At 38.5% G+C, this 18955-nt stretch overlaps 1 protein-coding gene across 1 annotated transcript; it reads right to left on the reverse strand.

The window, feature by feature from the left end:
• Positions 1-12601: 12601 nt before the first annotated feature.
• Positions 12602-15377, reverse strand: LOC103453451 (malate dehydrogenase). The gene is made up of 7 exons (XM_008392996.4): positions 14980-15377; positions 14445-14603; positions 14152-14327; positions 13465-13742; positions 13246-13381; positions 13049-13160; positions 12602-12955 (listed from the first exon to the last, which is right to left on the reverse strand). The coding sequence occupies exons 1-7, from the start codon at positions 15020-15022 to the stop codon at positions 12861-12863; spliced, it is 999 nt and encodes a 332-aa protein (XP_008391218.3). The 5' UTR covers positions 15023-15377; the 3' UTR covers positions 12602-12860.
• Between the last annotated feature and the right edge of the window lie 3578 nt (positions 15378-18955).

Raw genomic sequence — 18955 nt, forward strand, 5'->3', positions numbered from 1 at the left:
TGGGTTTGTTCCAAAGGCATTTATTGCCTTCGTCTTCTGGGGCTGTACCGCGTAATGAAGCTCCAAATGATCAACCTATGCTGCCTCCTCCTTCTAGGGTTCTGTCCAATACTGAGGCTCCAAATGATCCCCCTCCAGTGCCTGCTCTTTCTGGGGCTCTACCGACTGCTGAGACTTCTCCTAAGCAACCTTTGTGAAGGCTCCCTCTTGTTTGTTTATTTTGACTCATGTATATGTACATATTTGTGACTTATCGGGGATATCAATAAATAGCTTTCCTTCATTTCAACGTATTGTGTTGAATACACCGAAGCCTTATTCGCTAAGTTCTCTGAATTTTCTTTTGTTGAAGCTTGTATGTTGAAGCTTTGTGAGTGGAACATGTAGGTTGAGGTAGTATTCCCTTAATTTCCCGAGTGAGGAAAACTTCTTGGTTGGAGACTTGGAAAATCCAAGTCACTGAGTGGGATCGGCTATATGAATCTTTGAACGCCATTGTGCTCGGTCCCGTGTCATGTCCTCCATTAGATCCAAGTACTCTAAGTCTTTTCTTAGAGTCTCTTCCAAAGTTTTCCTAGGTCTTCCTCTACCCCTTCGGCCCTGAACCTCTGTCCCATAGTCGCATCTTCTAATCGGAGCGTCAGTAGGCCTTCTTTGCACATGTCCAAACCACCGTAACCGATTTTCTCTCATCTTTCCTTCAATTTCGGCTACTCCTACTTTACCCCGGATATCCTCATTCCTAATCTTATCCTTTCTTGTGTGCCCACACATCCAACGAAGCACCCTCATCTCTGCTACACCCATTTTGTGTACGTGTTGATGCTTCACCGCCCAACATTCTGTGCCATACAGCATCGCCGGCCTTATTGCCGTCCTATAAAATTTTCCCTTGAGCTTCAGTGGCATACGGCGGTCACACAACACGCCGGATGCACTCTTCCACTTCATCCATCCAGCTTGTATTCTATGGTTGAGATCTCCATCTAATTCTCCGTTCTTTTGCAAGATAGATCCTAGGTAACGAAAACGATCGCTCTTTGGTATTTCTTGATCTCCGATCCTCACCCCTAACTCATTTTGGCCTCCATTTGCACTGAACTTGCACTCCATATATTCTGTCTTTGATCGGCTTAAGCGAAGACCTTTAGATTCCAACACTTCTCTCCAAAGGTTAAGCTTTGCATTTACCCCTTCCTGAGTTTCATCTATCAACACTATATCGTCTGCGAAAAGCATACACCAAGGAATATCATCTTGAATATGTCCTGTTAACTCATCCATTACCAACGCAAAAAGGTAAGGACTTAAGGATGAGCCTTGATGTAATCCTACAGTTATGGGAAAGCTTTCGGTTTGTCCTTCATGAGTTCTTACGGCAGTCTTTGCTCCTTCATACATATCCTTTATAGCTTGGATATATGCTACTCATACTCCTTTCTTCTCTAAAATCCTCCAAAGAATGTCTCTTGGGACCCTATCATACGCTTTTTCCAAATCTATAAAGACCATGTGTAAATCCTTTTTCCCATCTCTATATCTTTCCATCAATTTTCGTAAGAGATAGATTGCCTCCATGGTTGAGCGCCCTGGCATGAACCCGAATTGGTTGTCCGAAACCCATGTCTCTTGCCTCAATCTATGCTCAATGACTCTCTCCCAGAGCTTCATTGTATGACTCATTAGCTTAATACCCCTATAGTTCATGCAATTTTGTACGTCGCCCTTATTCTTGTAGATAGGCACCAAAGTGCTCGTTCGCCACTCATTTGGCATCTTCTTCGTTTTCAAAATCCTATTGAAAAGGTTAGTGAGCCATGTTATACCTGTCCCTCCCAAAACTTTCCACACTTCGATTGGTATATCGTCTGGGCCTACTGCTTTTCTATGCTTCATCTTCTTCAAAGCTACAACCACTTCTTCCTTCCGGATTCGACGATAAAAAGAGTAGTTTCTACACTCTTCTGAGTTACTCAACTCCCCTAAAGAAGCACTCATTTCATGTCCTTCATTGAAAAGATTATGAAAATAACCTCTCCATCTATCTTTAACCGCGTTCTCTGTAGCAAGAACCTTTTCATCCTCATCCTTGATGCACCTCACTTGGTTTAGGTCCCTTGTCTTCTTTTCCCTTGCTCTAGCTAGTTTATAAATATCCAACTCTCATTCTTTGGTATCTAGTCGCTTATACATATCGTCATAAACCGCTAACTTAGCTTCTCTCACAGCTTTCTTCGCCTCTTGCTTCGCTTTTCTATACCTTTCACCATTTTCATCGGTCCTATCCTTGTATAAGGCTTTACAACATTCCTTCTTAGCCTTCACCTTTGTTTGTACCTCCTCATTCCACCACCAAGATTCCTTTTGGTGTGGGGCAAAGCCCTTGGACTCTCCTAACACCTCTTTTGCTACTTTTTGGATACAACTAGCCATGGAATCCCACATTTGGCTAGCTTCCCCCTCTCTACCCCACACACACTGGGTGATTACTTTCTCTTTGAAAATGACTTGTTTTTCTTCTTTTAGATTCCACCATCTAGTCCTTGGGCACTTCCAAGTCTTGTTCTTTTTTCTCACTCTTTTGATATGTACATCCATCACCAACAAGCGATGTTGATTAGCCACGCTCTCTCCTGGTATAACTTTGCAATCCTTACAAGTTATACGATCCTCTTTCCTCATTAGAAGAAAATCTATTTGTGTTTTTGACGACCCACTCTTGTAGGTGATCACATGTTCTTCTCTCTTCTTAAAGAAGGTGTTGGCTAAGAAGAGATCATATGCCATTGCAAAATCCAAGATAGCTTCCCCATCCTCGTTTCTCTCCCCAAAACCATGGCCACCATGAAAACCTCCATAGTTGCCTGTCTCTCTGCCCACGTGTCCATTTAAATCTCCTCCTATAAATAATTTCTCCGTCTGAGCAATTCCTTGCACCAAGTCTCCAAGGTCTTCCCAAAATTTCTCCTTCGAACTCATATCCAACCCTACTTGAGGTGCGTACGCACTAATCACATTGATAAGTTCTTGTCCTATTACAATCTTGATTACCATGATTCTATCTCCTACCCTCTTGACATCTACAACATCTTGTGTCAAGGTCTTGTCCACGATGATGCCAACACCGTTTCTTGTTCTATTTGTGCCCAAGTACCAAAGTTTAAACCCTGAGTTTTCTAGATCCTTTGCCTTAAGACCAACCCACTTAGTTTCTTGTAGGCACATAATATTTATCCTTCTCCTCACCATAACTTCCACTACTTCCATAGATTTTCCCGTTAAGGTTCCTATATTCCACGTTCCTAAACGCATTCTACTCTCCTGAACTCTACCCTTCTGTCCTAGCTTCTTCACCCTCCCCCGTCCAATGGAATCAAAGTACTTCTTTTGTGTGTCCTGTGTAAAGTTGATAGGTGCATATGCTCCCAAACAACTTTGAGTGGAGTCGTTCGAAAAGAAGTTTCTATGGCCCCCTTGCTCATTTAACACTGCATCTGGGTGCCTATGGAGATACAGCGACCCTTGCTCACTTATCACTGTGCTCGGGCCACACAGTGCGCCACTTACGGGTGACGCCCTAGTTTTAGCGCGATTTCGTTCTGAATTCATTTTCATAAGGATTCGACGTCCACTGCCAAAAAAAAGAGTGGCAACAACCACAGAGCAAGTGTGATTATTGTTGGCTTCGCTAGCTAAAACATGTTAAAAGGTCAAAAAGTGTGACGTCACGCTTATAAGAATAACTACTCTAGCAACAACCACGCTTACTTCGTGATTATTTGCTATTTTTCTTGTAGTCCGTTTAGTAGACAACAACCGATCAATATCAAATTTGATGATGTATTTGAGTTATGATCCAAAGAGAGTTATGGTATAGATATACGCAGTTTTGGCACGGTACACTAATATATTAAGTGTGAACGCTTATTAAATGGAGTATTCAGGTCATCCCTAATAGGTTGGAAAATTGAGATTGATATCAGTGGGTCAAAAAATTTGAGTTCTATCAGAGTGATTCTAATTCTTAAATCATTTTGATTCCTATACAACAATAAATTACCTACTTTTTTGGGGAGGAAAAAAAGTGAATAACCGATAGCAGGACAAAAATTAGATGACTAGAGACTCGCCTCTATTAAACTCACAACGTAGCAATTACGTTATAGGATTCAAATTCACTTGAACCACTATGAAAGGCCTTATCAGAGCAACTCAATTTTGTAGTAGACCTTTCAATTGGAGCTATGCCACTCAGTTGAAACTATGATGATGATATTTTTATGTCTTCATATTCAATAAGTCAATGTATCCTAGAAAAACTCAGACATAAGAAAATAGATGACTGCAAAATTTAATTAACAAGATACTTGTAGGTGTTCGATCGCATTGAATGGGTCAATGTACCTGCCGTAGAAAAACTCAGACATAAGAAAAGGGATGACTTGCAAGTATCAAGGGATTTATGCTATATATAGTTAAAAGGGAAGTGCAAAAACTTGGAGGGATTTGAAATGAGTGGATATAATGCATCAAGGTTGAAATTAGTCATTTGTAAATCTTTGTTTATGTCTTTGCAATGCATTTCAAAACTCCTCCATCTAATATTATGCAGTTCATTTCTAACTATATTTAGTCTAAATTCATCGGTATTTTGCATATCGCTTACCCAAACATAGACTAAATGACACGACTGTTTAAAGTTTTTTCCTTGCATCAAAACAATGTAGTATGTTGTACCGCTACTTAGTTCTTCCTTATGAAACACAGTTAGGATATTCGATTCCACCTAAGTTGCGCATAAAAAGCCCAAAGTCGATCCCAAAGAATGGAGTCGTAGTTTTGGACAAGTACAATAACACGACTCACAAACAACACCAAACTGAGTTGAGGATAATGTTGTTCATGTCGAAACCTTCTTGACATATTTACTAAGCTTCAGGATAAGCTTACCAGTGGTCGTATCCGATAAGGTCCGATTCGACCTTAACCAATTGCAGATGATAGTAGAAATGGATGTGGAGATGGAAGAAAGAAGGAAGGAGTACAGCTCCACTATTTTTGTATTATAATATTTTATCAAAATGACCGTTACAATTTTCTTTGGAGCTAGTGCTCTTATACAACTCACCACTAAGTTAATTGCCAACTGGGAATTTCTAACACATTTCGTAAAAACAAATTTCCTTAAAAAAAAATTCATATGTTTCTTCATACAGCTAACATGAAATACAGGGTGAATTTTGGTACCATTTCTGCAATTTCAATTTACATGCCGCCTTGCCAATTCTTTCTAGCACTTCATAAAGGACCATAGAACTCGGGTATAACTTGTGACGAGCATGAGAGGTCAAAGATTGCAATTGATAAGGAATCAACCTGAGATAAACTAATAATGGACTCGGATCAACCCAAAATCATATCAAAGCCCAATCTAGACTTGAAACCGCTATGATAATTAATTCAACTTTTAATAATTATTTTATCACTTCTTGTTGCTCCGTATGATTAATAATATTAATCATCCCAACGCTTTGTTAGTCATCTCACACAAAAAGTAGGGTGTGCAATCATTAGATTCTAATCGACGAGGACGTGAGACGATGCAAAACTCTTGATTGTTTTGGCTGATTAAAACCCAACCTTTTAATTCACCTTATTGTGAAGAGCTTATTTGACTCTTCAAGGCACAGACTATGAGTGGATATCTAGCCATATACCATAGTCCCCAAGTCCATACATAATGTATGAGGAGAACCTATTCAATTGCAACTTATGATGCAATATGATATCTCTCCACACAATACTCTCAATGTCATTGTAAGCATGTGGATAGTCTATGTCAAACCCGAATGTGATTCTTTTATACATATAATACATATATGATACTGCCCTTAAGCTGTCACAAATATATTATCGATCATGTTTAATACCTTGGAAGATTCCTTGATCATGTCGTAGAGTATTCTACTTTGTTGCACATTTACATGCACTATGAATAAGGGGATCACCTGAACATAGCACCTCTCTAGACCTAGGACATGACATATGTGATAGAATCACCGACCCACCCATCTGACAACTACTATGTCTCAGGTCTAAAGATATATATGCATAATTGCAATTCAAAATCAATTGCTTGATATAAACTCTATGTAACAACTCTGGTTTGTCAAGCAATTCAGAGTCAATTGCTTGATATATAAACTCCATGAAAACCAGGACCGAATTGGCTGATACCAATGATATAGTCCAATTCGACCTTAACTAATTGCATATGATAATGGAGATGGAGATGGAAGGGAAAAGGAGAGGTATACCGTATATGTGGTCAGAGCTGCGACTTCAATAGATCCAGTCTCCCACGAGCAACATATTGAAAAATGTATTTTTCATTTCTTAATCAATAAGATTACACACTGAGGTATTTATACACAAGGTACTAGAACACTTGTATAGTTGTATTGACAACTCACCTAACTAACCAAATACAAAAATACAACTGAAATACAAAACTTAACATTGTTAAATTTTGTTATTTACAATATTACCCCTAATATCCCCCCCCTCAAACAAAACTAAGGTAATCTAAGTGAAAGTTTGTCTCTTAGAAGAAGAAATGTGGCTTTAGACAGAGCTTTAGTACAAATGTTTGCAGTTTGCTTTTGAGTGCAGGCAAAATGAACAGAGACTTCCTTAGAAAGAACTTTATCTCGAATGTAGTGGTAATCGATTTCCACATGTTTGGTTCAAGCATGAAAAATTGGGTTCTTTGCTAAGGAGTTAGCAAATATGTTATCACACCAGAGCTTGGGATGACAAGGCAGAATTAACCCAACATCAGTTAAAAACTTGTAAATCTAAGTAATTTTAGCAGCAATGTTAGCTAAAAACATGTACTCAACTTCAGTAGATGAGCGTGCCACTGTTAGTTGTTTCTTGGCACTCTGACTAATGATAAAGCATCCCAAAAAGATACAAAAAACCTGAAGTGGATCTTCTATCTGTATGACAACCTGCCTAATCTGCATCGGAGAAAGCATTGATGTTGAGAGGCTTTGAACACTTGAGAAACCAAAGACCAAGATCAAGAGTACCCTTGAGGTACTTGAGAATCCTTTTAACTGCCTAAAAGTGTGATTCTCTGGGTTGTTGCATGAATTGACAAACCAAATTAACTGCAAATGATAAGTTTGGCCTATATTAAGTTAAGTACTACAAACCACCAACCTGTATTATGTAGGATCCTGCAGAAGGGGAGAGTTGTGATCCAGAGACGAAGTGTTGAAAGGGGTCGTACATGGTTTTGCACCATCCATGTGTGCTTTCTTGAAAAGATCCAAAATATATTTCGTTCAGGAAATGAATATCCCAGAAGAAGACCTTTTTACTTCAATGCCAAGGAAATAATGGAGAGGACCCAAATCCTTGATAGAAAAAAGTGCACCGAGTTGAGATATAGTATCCTTGCAGGCTTGAGAATTTAGACCAGTGACCAGAATGTTATCCACGTAGACCAAAACAAACACTAAGGCAAGAGACTTTTTGACAAATAAAGAGTGATCATTCTGTGAACTAGTAAAACCTAGAGAAGATAAAGCTTTGTGCAACTTTTCATACCAAGCTCGAGGATTTTATTTTAAGCCATATAGGCCTTGTTTGATAGCTCGGATTGTACTGACTATTTCAGTCGGATAGGATAAATAGTCATTGGATAGTACTGACTAAATTAGTCGAGCGTTTGATGAATGTCGGATTAATGACCGTATTCTTTATACTGTGTTTGGTACTTGTTAAGAATATTTTTAAATTGATAATTAAAAATAATAATTACAAATGTGTTTTTAAAAATAAAAGTTCACAATCCAAAAAAAAAGAAAAAAGAAAAGCAAATAAAAAAACCATCAATTCTTTCGTCACCATCATCATCTTCCTTTTCTTTCATCCACCAACCAATCAAATTTGCAGAAGCAAATCTCCAAATTATTGATCGGAGCTTGCTCACCCAGCAAGCAAAAAGTCCATGTCCATGCTTTACAAGGGAGTCAACGCAACCAAAAATGCCGGTGAAATAAAAAAACCCAGTTTTGAGTTTTTAATCCATTGAAACCAAAACCCAGATGAAATCTTTTCCAGTTTTGAGTTTAATCATTGAACATCATCAAAATCAAATAACAATTAAGAAAAAAAACCCAAATAATGTCTCTCCACAACATGAACGGCGTGACTTGGATTCGATTTGCCACCTCTGGTTTTCTGTTCAAAATTTGCTTGATGCTAATCGGAGGTGGGGATGGAGAAAGAGGGAAAGAAGGAATAGCTTAGTTGAGAAGGAGTTCCTGATGTGTAGAAGCAGATGTCAAGATGGTTGGAGCAGTTGTTTTTGCTTTAGTGTGAAGTTCGTGAACTGGACTAAATAATACCAAGGCATTGGATGGGATAAGCAAACGTGCATAAGGGGTATAAAAAATGGTGGGGCCGGATTAATAATCCGGTGCTTATTTAGTCCAAAACTCACCAAACACCTGTTTCGTATTATATAGTACAATCCGATGTCTTATAGGGTGTGCCAAACGAGGTCATAAGGACTTATGTAGTTTACACATATGATTGAGTTTAGTAGGTTCCTTAAAACCAAGAGGTTGGACCACGAACACAGATTTTGAGATATTACCATGCAGAAATCATTACTCATATCTAATTGATTCAAAAACCAATTGAACTTCCCTGTCATAGTGAAAAGTAACCTAATTGTAACTGGCTTGGAAATTGGACTAAAGGTTTCTATGTAGTCCAAGCCTTGTTGTTGATGGAACCCTTGCAACCAATCTAACTTTGTACCTGTCTATAGAGCCATCAGACTTTCCTTTTATCCTGAATACCTATTTGCACTATTTGAAGATGTGTATGGAACCAAGGACCAAGTACTAGTACTAAGAAGAGCATTCAATTACTCTTGCATAATAACTTGTCTTCATTGGGGGTGTTTTGAGGCTTAGGGATAAGTAGAAGGGATATAATCCTGAGATATATGAGATAGGATATAATGTGTAGTTGTTGCAAAACCTTTAGGTTTGAAAATTCCAGATTTGGATCTGGTTTGCATAGGGTGAAGGTTAGGATTGGTTGGAGGGTTGGTTGCAGAATGTGTTGTAGGGTTAATAGCAGTATGAATTGCAGCTATAAGATTAGAGACATTAGTGAGTGCAGGATTTGGATGCATTGGTGCAAGGGAAAAGGTATTGAAAGTTAGGGTTGTAGAAATGGAATTCATGGAGGATTGAACCTGTGTAACTATGGAGGATATAGAATTGAGTTGTATGTGATGAAATGGGAAATAAACCTCATCAAATATAACATGTCTTGAGAGATAGATTTTCCTTGTAGTGAAATCCAAGCATTTGTAACCTTTGTGTTGCAGACTGTATCTCAAAAAACACACAAGATTGACTCTTGGGATCAACCTTGGAAGAGACATGTGGCTTTAACCAAGGAAAGCATCTGTAGCCAAAAACCCTTAGTGTGGAATAATCTGGTGATTTGTGAAAGAGAGATTCCTAAAGAGAACATTTTATAGCAGTAGGCATGCGATTGATCAAATAAACAACTGTTGGGAAAGCATCTACCCAGTAGTCATGAGGAACTTTAAAAGTTGCAAGGAGAGTTCTTGCAGTTTCTACCACATGTCGATGCTTCTTTTTAGCACAACCATTCTGCTCTAGAGTATGAGGACAACTGAGTTGATGAGATATGCCATGATATTTCAAGAATTGAGAGAAATTAGTGCTAATAAATTCTCCACCAGAGTAAGATCGAAGAGCAACAATCTTGGTATTTAACAGATTTTCAACCATTGACTTGAATGTAATAAAAGTATGAAGCACATCAAATTTGTATTGAAAAGGAAAAAAACTAACAGTACTTGGTGCAATCATCCACATATATTATGTAATATCTGAAACCATTTACAGAGAATAAGAGTGCTAGTCCCCAAACATTAGTGTGCAGTAGCTTTAATGGTTTGCTTGTATTACAAGGTACTAAAGTGAAAGACAATTTGGAACATTATTCCAAAGCACAACTTGAACACAAAGGACTTATTCAATCTATTAGAAATAGAAATACATGATTGAGAGACAATTTTATTTAAGATTTTGAAGGAATGATGGCCTAATTGATGCCATACATCTTGAGAGGTTTTAGATGTTGCAACAAGAGCATTTTGAGTACCAGCAATGGAGGAAGATGTGTGAAATGGATAAAAGCCATCTTTCACATAGCCTTTAAAAAGCATATTTTCCGAAGAAAGATCATTCACAGTAAAGTGAAAAGGATATAGGTGAATTGTGCACCAATTGTCAAAAATGAATTCGTTCGCAGAGAGCAAATCTTGTTTTAATGCAGGAACATGTAAAACATTCTTAAGATTAAAACAATGTGTAAAAGTAGGAATAGTAGAAGAACCAGAGTGAAGAATGGGCAAACCTTTGCCATCTCCAATGTACACTTGCTTAGGACCACTGTAAGACTCAAGATTCTGCAGATGAGCATATGAGTTGGTCATGTGAGAACTTGCACTAAAGTTAAGAATCCAAGAGGGAGTAGTGGATGATGTTGTAGCACATGAAGCAGACTGAGAATTCTTATTGCCATAGGTAAGATTCATGCGATAAGGACAATCAATAACCACATGATCATACTGCAGACAAATTTGACATGGATTTCTTCTGCCAGAGTTGTTGAAATTAGATATTGAACCATGATTATTGTACCTCTGATTATTGTTGCGAGAGATATTCCTTTGATTATTGTTGTTCCTGAAATTGGAGAAATTCATTGATTATGTGAATTTCTAAGGTTTGAGAAATTACGATCGACACCACAACCTTGATTGGAGTTGAAATTGGATGCATTCTAAGAAACATGGGCCTGAGAATTTGGAGAATCTGTTGGTGTAGGGAGAATACCAACAGATGAATGTAAGGCTTGGATTGGAGCTGAGGAGGATTTCTTGCAATTGTTGAGTTGAACTTCCTTATTGAGAAGATGACCATGAAGTTCAACAAGAATTGTGGATCCGAGACGGAATTGAACCGCATAAACAAAAGAATCATATTCACGAGGCAATCCGTGCAAGGTAACTGCGATGAGTTATGAATCATCAACAGGAGCACCAGTGCTGGCAAAATCGTTAGCAATTTCTTCGATTTGCTGGAGATAGATCGAGGCAGTTGATTCACCCTTGGTGATGTTGCGAAGACGAGAACGAAGCTCGTGAATGTGAGACTACGAAGCCGTCGCAAATCTAGATTCAAGCTTAGACTAGAGTTCCCAAGCTAAATTAACACCAACATCATATGTAATCAAAAAATCAGAGAGAGTGGAGTTAAGCCAGATCAAGATGTTTTGATCATTCTCATACCAGATCACAAATTCAAGATTAAGCGTTTTAAGTACGATTTCCTAATGAATAGCGAAGAAATTTGGGAAGAGCAATCACAAAGCCGTCGATGATTCCAATGATGTAATAGTGGAAGATCAAAGCAAATAAAGCACTCCAGGTGAGGTAATTTGTGGTGGTGAGCTTAATCGGAACCATTGATCCATTCTTGTGGATCGTGATTAAAGAAATCGACGGCGGTTCAAAAGAATTAGGGCACATATTCGTGACTTGAGAGAGCTCAAGATGAACATGAGAGGTAGAAACAGAGGAGAGAGAGGGAGCAGCTGCCATTGTTGCAGGCTAGGGTTTGAAGAATTTTCAAAGGTCAGTCAGCGGGAAGCGAAGAGGATCGCAAAGGTTGTTAGGCAATGGCGATGGATACCGTATTGGAAAGTGTATTTTCATTTCGTAATCAATAAGATTACACACTAAGGTATTTATACACAAGATACACACTTGTATTGAAAGCTCACCTAACCAACCAAATACACAAATACAACTGAAATAACAAAACTTGACAATATTAAGTTTTGTCCTTTACAATATTACCCCTAATACAACAGACCCCTAGCGTCTACAGACATGACTCTTCGACACAACACAAACGACAGGCAAACACTATTGCCACCACAAGAAGAAATTAGCTTGTAACTATGTTGCAGTAAAGCCTGAAGTTACTTCAGAAAAACATAGTATATACTAAGCTGAATTTGATTCCATCGAACTTTGTAGCCCCGATGTTTATTGTTTCGCTAAATTAAGACAAATGATACAACAAAAATGGAGATGTAGGAGAGCTGCAGAAAAACAAGGAGGGGACATCTTGAAAAAACAAGCCAAAACAAAACAAAACAAACACTCAAGGCTAATCCAGGTTTGTCTGTCCTTATAGCCGTCCTCCATTCACTTGAAAGGACACCAACGAAATCAATCACAAATCATTTAAGATATAGACGCATGAGCGCGTTCAACATTCCCTGTGTCATTCACAATAGATATTACCGTTTAAGTAGAACCCCAAATTGGAGCTAAATGAACTCCAAAACGGATCATATTTGTCATTGAAACCCTAAAGGCCTCAGAGCGGTAATTTAAGTTGCACGAAACATGGGACGCCTTGCAAGTCTAGGAAATGAACATCACCACAAGCGACAACAAATAAGAATCAAGGCAGATATGGATTATTTTGCGTCTCTATGCCATTGATGTTCAAATATGCAACTGAAAAAGAAAAAACAGTCAAAGCGTCCACATATAATAATGGGCTCAACAACTGTAAAACCCACAAAAGCAGCTTATGCATCATTAACAGATTTCTCTATCTTAACAATGGCATTATTCAAAACTTCAGCTAATTCCGTTTTTCACACATTGCAGGGAGGCCAAACTTACAACCACACAAAGGAATGGACGAGAGCATCTAAGAGAGGCAAGAGTATGCCAAAGCTTTCTCCTCACTAAGCTCATCTGCAGTTGCATCCAACTTCTTCCTCGAAAACTCGTCAATAGAGAGTCCTATACAAATGTAAACAAGAAAAAAATATTAGAACTCTGAATAGTCACAATCAAATTAAATTGTCAAGTAATGCAGAGACTGCAGACTCTTACCTTGAACAATCTTCCACTCTCCATTTTGGCAAGTGACTGGGAATGAAAAAATGAGACCCGAAGGTACATTGTATGAGCCGTCTGAGTAGACACCCATGGAAACCCAAGTGCCCTGAATGTATGGTCAAATAAATAATAAGCATATAATAGATCCCTATGGCATGTTATAACTGAAAATCAAACAGAACCATAGGTACCTCTGGGGTTCCAAGTACCCAATCACGAATGTGATCACAAGCAGAACTTGCAGCAGATAATGCACTTGACAGCTTACGGGCCTTGATGATTGCAGCACCACGTTGTTGAACAGTGGAAATGAATTCTCCATTCAACCTTCAAAAAAAACAAGTGCTTCACTGTAAGTAAACCTAATAATAGGACTAAAGTGAGTTTTAAACCTAGATCAAATCTTGTACCATGCATCATCAGCAACAAGCTCACGGACACATTTCTCTCCAGATGGTGTCTTGACAGTTGCATGGTTGACATCAGGATACTGAGATGATGAATGGTTTCCCCAGATAATAACATTCTTCACATCGGAAACTTGAACATTCAATCTCTCTGAGACCTGGCCCAACGCCCTGTTATGATCTAGTCTAGTCAGACAGGTGACGTTTTTCTCAGGAATTGATGGTGCAAATTCCTTCAAGATCAATGCATTGGTGTTTGCGGGATTAGCAACAACCAAAACCTGCAAAATAGGAAAGGGAGAGTGTAATGTCAACTCAATTTGACTTTCTAACTGCTACAAGTGTTTCTTGTTGTATAGAAAAGAAAAAAATTCTTATGCCATCAATTAGATCCGATCCTAAATGATGAAGGTGATTGAAAACTAAAAAAAAGCTATTTGGTTTCCAAGGGGGTTGATCAAACCCCTTATGCAAAACATAATACATTATTAAACTTGCATCTGTGGAACCAACTACATAATTTAAATAAGAAAACAGAGAAGATAGCATAACACCATTGAAACAAAATGACATGAAAATAGAATTGTGTATCTGAATCGTGCACAAATCCATATCATTACCAAATAACATATGCCTAATAAAATCAACAAACTACCCAATAATTTTTGTTACATTTAAATATTTGTTTACCTTGCAGTTGGGAGCGGCATGCTTTTCCAGTGCAGAAGCTTGGGACTTGTAGATGGAAACGTTCTTTGTCATGACGTCTTTCCTTTCCATGCCTTCTTTCCTTGGGAAGCCACCCACCATCACGGCGATGTTGACTCCAGTGCATGCCTCTACAACATCAGTTGTAGCAACAACACCTGATACAATACACAACAAGTACCAATTACATCAAACTTCACCACAACATACACACATAAAAGCACAGTTCCATATACAGATAACAAATCAGTCGAGTATTTCTATTCGATATTTACCTTTAAGCAGAGGGAAAGCGGCATCCACCAACTCCATCTTGACACCATTCAAAGCCTCAGCAGCTGGTGGAATATCGAGCAAGTGCAGAATCACTGGCTGATCCGCTCCGAGCATGATTCCCCTTGCGATCATTGGCACAAGCGCATATCCAATTTGTCCTTCAAATCCACAATATAAATAATTTCACACATCCCTCACTCGAAAATCATCCAAATTCACAACTCATCCAAATCGGATCGTCACTTCAACAAATCACACGCCATATCATTTCAAAACATCGATCTAATTACTACTTCGTCGATCCTCTCACTCTCAGTCCTAGCACATGCACACACCCCCCCCCCCCCACATATACACATACACATACATATACATATACATATATATATTATTAATCATGTACAGATCTAAACAGTGCATCAATCATATAAACTTACAAGTTAACAAGCAAGAACAAGATCGTAGATCTAGAAGATCGACCAGGACTAACTGAAAAATCGAAGAAACAGTGAGATTATGGATTCAATACAGTACCTGCGGCTCCAGTGACAAGGACGCGAGCTGGTTCTTTCGCCATGGATTCCGAAGAACTGAGGAGGGAGACGAATCGATCGATCTGGGGTAGCGAAGTGGATTTGCAGATGAGAAGAGCTTACAGCGAGAGAGTAAAGGAGACGGAGGGAAGAGGTATTTATATGCGTGGAATTTATGTTGCCAAGGAGATGCGATAGGCTATCGCCGATAGCTAAGAAGGGATAGCTCGAAACGACTGCGTTTTGAAATTAAGTGGACTCTTTGACGGCGGCATGTTTCGGCGTCAAGCCAGTGACTCGGAGAGGACGTGGTGGTAAGGTGCGTGATGCGGAACAGGCGGAAGAGGGATATTCCGTTTAGATTCGGTCTCGTGATGTGTGTCCTAACTACCAATCGTCATGATTCCTGCGTAGTTTTCAAAGTTTATAAACCAATGGGTCTTGTTTAAGCTGAAGTTGCCATGTGGGTAGAGAGTACACCAATACGTCAATGTGATGAGTGAGAATAACTTTCTCCCTTGCAATTTCATTTCATATCTCACCTTGCTCCGATCCCTAATTCCTAAATCCTAAACCTTTGTTTGAATCTCAACGTCCACTAATTTTGTACCAAACACGATTTGTGCAGGTCTTTTCATGAGTTCTTAATGTTAGTTGAGTACTCGATTGTCCAATTGTCCAATAGATTGACCTGCAATAGTACTTATAGCTTCTCCCAATTCAACTAAGTCGTCATGAGTGGAGCTCCTACCATAACATAAGCAGATCCAAGATGCACTCTTACAAGTAAAGGCGGTTCATAGAAAGTAAACATTTTCTTCCCTGTAAAATATAAAAAATATATAGAATAATTAATATTACTTTTTGCTAGACTTATGTCTCGCCACATACTTATTTCGTCAAACTGCGAATTTCAATTACATGCGCAACACGTATGAAGAATTAATACTGAATTAGGCATTAGCTATTTATTTAATTCACACCAAGTAAACTCATTGCTAACTAGTTAAGAGAAAAGCGTGTTTGTATTAACCAGTAAAATTCAAGTTACATACTGTTTGGGCCCAAAATAACAATTTAGGCCAAGAGTGACAAAATGGGCCAAGACTTTCAGACCAACAGTTTTCTGGGTGTGTCATGGGCTGGCCAGGCACCTTGTCTAGTTGGTTTTGGTCGAGTCCTTTTGCGAGAATAAGTGATTTGGATAAAGATGAAGATTGAGTTTTTATACCACCAGGGGTGTTAATGTTGAGAGCACCGAGAGTTAGGGAATGAATTTGGTTCATTATGAAGGAGGGTTCAAAGTCCCAATTGAGTTAGGATTAGCTGAGTCCTAGTTAGATCAGGATAAAGAGTCCAAGTCCGGGTGTGGTTCTAACTTGGCCAGGAGCGGGTTCACTACTATAAATAGAGGAGGGAGTGCACCATTCAAGCCTTCTGCAATTCAACACACAAACTGCCATGCGTAAACTCTCGCTCTACGCAAAACCTCTCAACAACCTTGAGATTTTTATTTTCCTTTTTCACCAACACATCTTCAGTTTGGATAAACATCATTGTGAAGGCAACCGGCGACACCTTCAGTTTGGATAAACAGTACTGGAGTCATAGAATTAGCCGACGAGGAACACCTTGAAGGGAAAACTATGAGTTTAACACATGGGATTTCGAAATGACTAGCATGCATATACAATTCAAAATTTATATACATAAGCAACGGAAGATGTTATCAAATAATATCAAAGCTATAGTCATGCAAATCCCCTTCAAGGTTCATAGGTTTATATATAATGCATCTTAAACATTCAAGTTAAGAACTAAGTGAAGGTATAGATCTATACCTCTTGATCTTGATTTTAGACAAAGGATGGACCACCTCCAAGCCCTTTGCTCCTTGAAGTCCTTGAGCCTAGCCTCCCTTCTTGCCTCCTCCACTTTGTTAGTAAGAGTGCTCCAAGGTTCTCCTTTAGTCTCCAAAGGAGAAGACCTCTAAATATCCACACCCACTAGTGTAGTGAGATGGATGGAGGAATAACCAAAAGGGTGAAAGATTGTTAGCTAAATCACCCTCAAGGTGGCCGGCCTTTGGTGTTTTTAGAGAGATGTTTCTTTTGCCTCTTTGTTGTTTTAAAACACACAAACACCCTAAGGAATAAATCTCTATAAAGTTCCTTATATAGACAAAAAGAAACCAAGTCAACAAATTGACTTAATATCTCTCCCTCTCCACTTTAAATGGCCGGCCCCTTTGTGTTGGTTTGGGCTTTGGGCTTTTATTTATTTCTAGTCATCCAATGCTTGAATAAAAGCCCAATGGGTTTAGGCCCAATGGACCCAATTAAACCCGAACGTTTCTTTAAGCCCAAAACGATCTTTTATCGCTTTTATGATTTCTTTAGACTTTCTAAATTAATCACAACACTTAATTAATCCAATTAATTATTTCCATCATTCATTAATTACTCACTACAACAGTGTATCGGTGTACAATCATTTTAGGTTCTAATTAGCAAGGCAGTGAGGTGATTGATATCAATCCAATTGATTATATTTAATCCAATCACTTAGTGAATTAAAACCTCCTTTTAATTCACCTTTCTTCTTTGATGACTACATTTAATCATCTAAAAGAACTCACAAGCTATGAGTGACATCTAACCATATGTCATACCTACCCAAGCTAATGTAGAAGTTGTTCGGAGAACCTATTCAGTTGGAATTACAATGTAATTCGATCATTCTCTAAAACAATACTCTCAATCACATTACTAGGGTATGGATATATTATGTCAAACCCCTAATGTGATTATTCCTTCTTATATGATTCTATTGAGTCGTATAGGAACGCTTTCATTTATTACGCTCGATACTTCGGCCGAAGGTTCCCGAATCATATCTTAGAGTATTCTTCCTCTCTTATCGAGGATTAGAGATTCCTTGTTGCGCATTCACTTGCCTTCATGACTAAGTGGCTTAACCCCAATTATGCCGTGGACACCCACGAATGGGGTGACTTTGACATAATCAAAGATTAAGTACTTAGCCACAAGACAACGACGATGCCTCAGGTCAAAGGACTGCTTACATTATTCCAACCATTAGAGTTACTTGCTTGACATGTGAGTAGACCTCCATGCAAGTACTCTCGTTCGATTGTGTTCAGTGAACTCATTCCTTTAATGAGCACCTACATACTTGTCTTAGTGTCACTACACAAATGTGATGAGACTTTCCATTCTTCCATTTGAAGCGGACACAGTATGTACCGGTCTAAGCATTGTCAGTTTCCCTCCAACAATCCAATGACCAGGAACCTTTTGGACATAATGGTTATGTGAAGAAAGTCTCTGTAGTCTAACATCATTAGATTACTTCTTCAATCGATCCATTGTCCATGGATTCATTATTTAGGACATATATCGTTAATTGAGATAGTCCTAATTAGTATCTTTGCCATTTGATGTATAAGAGTCATCTATACATCGATTCATTTGTCTTGAAAGGTTTCTTCCAAAGATTGACTTTCAGGGCATATTTCCAACAATCTCCCACTTGCACTAAAGTCAATCACTAGTGTATCTTATACATGCTAGTTGAGAGAGCTTATGCTCGTAGGTTAACTTGGTTATGTATTAATCCCCTTTTATTTAAAAAGGGATTTACTTATCAAATGTTTCAAAAACATTTGATGATGTCTCTTTCTTGTGTTCGAATACTTTGATGAGACCTTGATTCCATGGCTTGAGCTATCACCCCATTATGTCGTAGTATCCTACTAACGACCTTATGGTTTGGATTCAATCATTGGTTCTATAAGAACCCCTTCATTCAAAACACCTTTTGAAGCAGTTTCTAAAACAATATATCGTCATATATTTCGTTTGTATACTTTATACAAACTTTGCTCCAACCTTGAGACCATTGTAGTACAATACTAACAATACATTCATATGATTAGTACTTCATCCATTATGAAG

This window comes from Malus domestica, chromosome 13 (assembly GCF_042453785.1).
Source record: "Malus domestica chromosome 13, GDT2T_hap1".
Lineage (NCBI taxonomy): Eukaryota > Viridiplantae > Streptophyta > Magnoliopsida > Rosales > Rosaceae > Malus > Malus domestica.

What these genes read in the sequence shown, in the direction of transcription:
- LOC103453451 (XM_008392996.4), bottom strand. Translation starts at nt 15,022, where the DNA reads ATGGCGAAAGAACCAGCTCGCGTCCTTGTCACTGGAGCCGCAG. An exon ending in ATGCCGCTCCCAACTGCAAG is followed by an intron (nt 13,743 to 14,151) that starts GTAAACAAATAT and finishes CCTATTTTGCAG; the next exon opens with GTTTTGGTTGTTGCTAATCC. An exon ending in CTTGTTGCTGATGATGCATG is followed by an intron (nt 13,382 to 13,464) that starts GTACAAGATTTG and finishes TTTTTTTTGAAG; the next exon opens with GTTGAATGGAGAATTCATTT.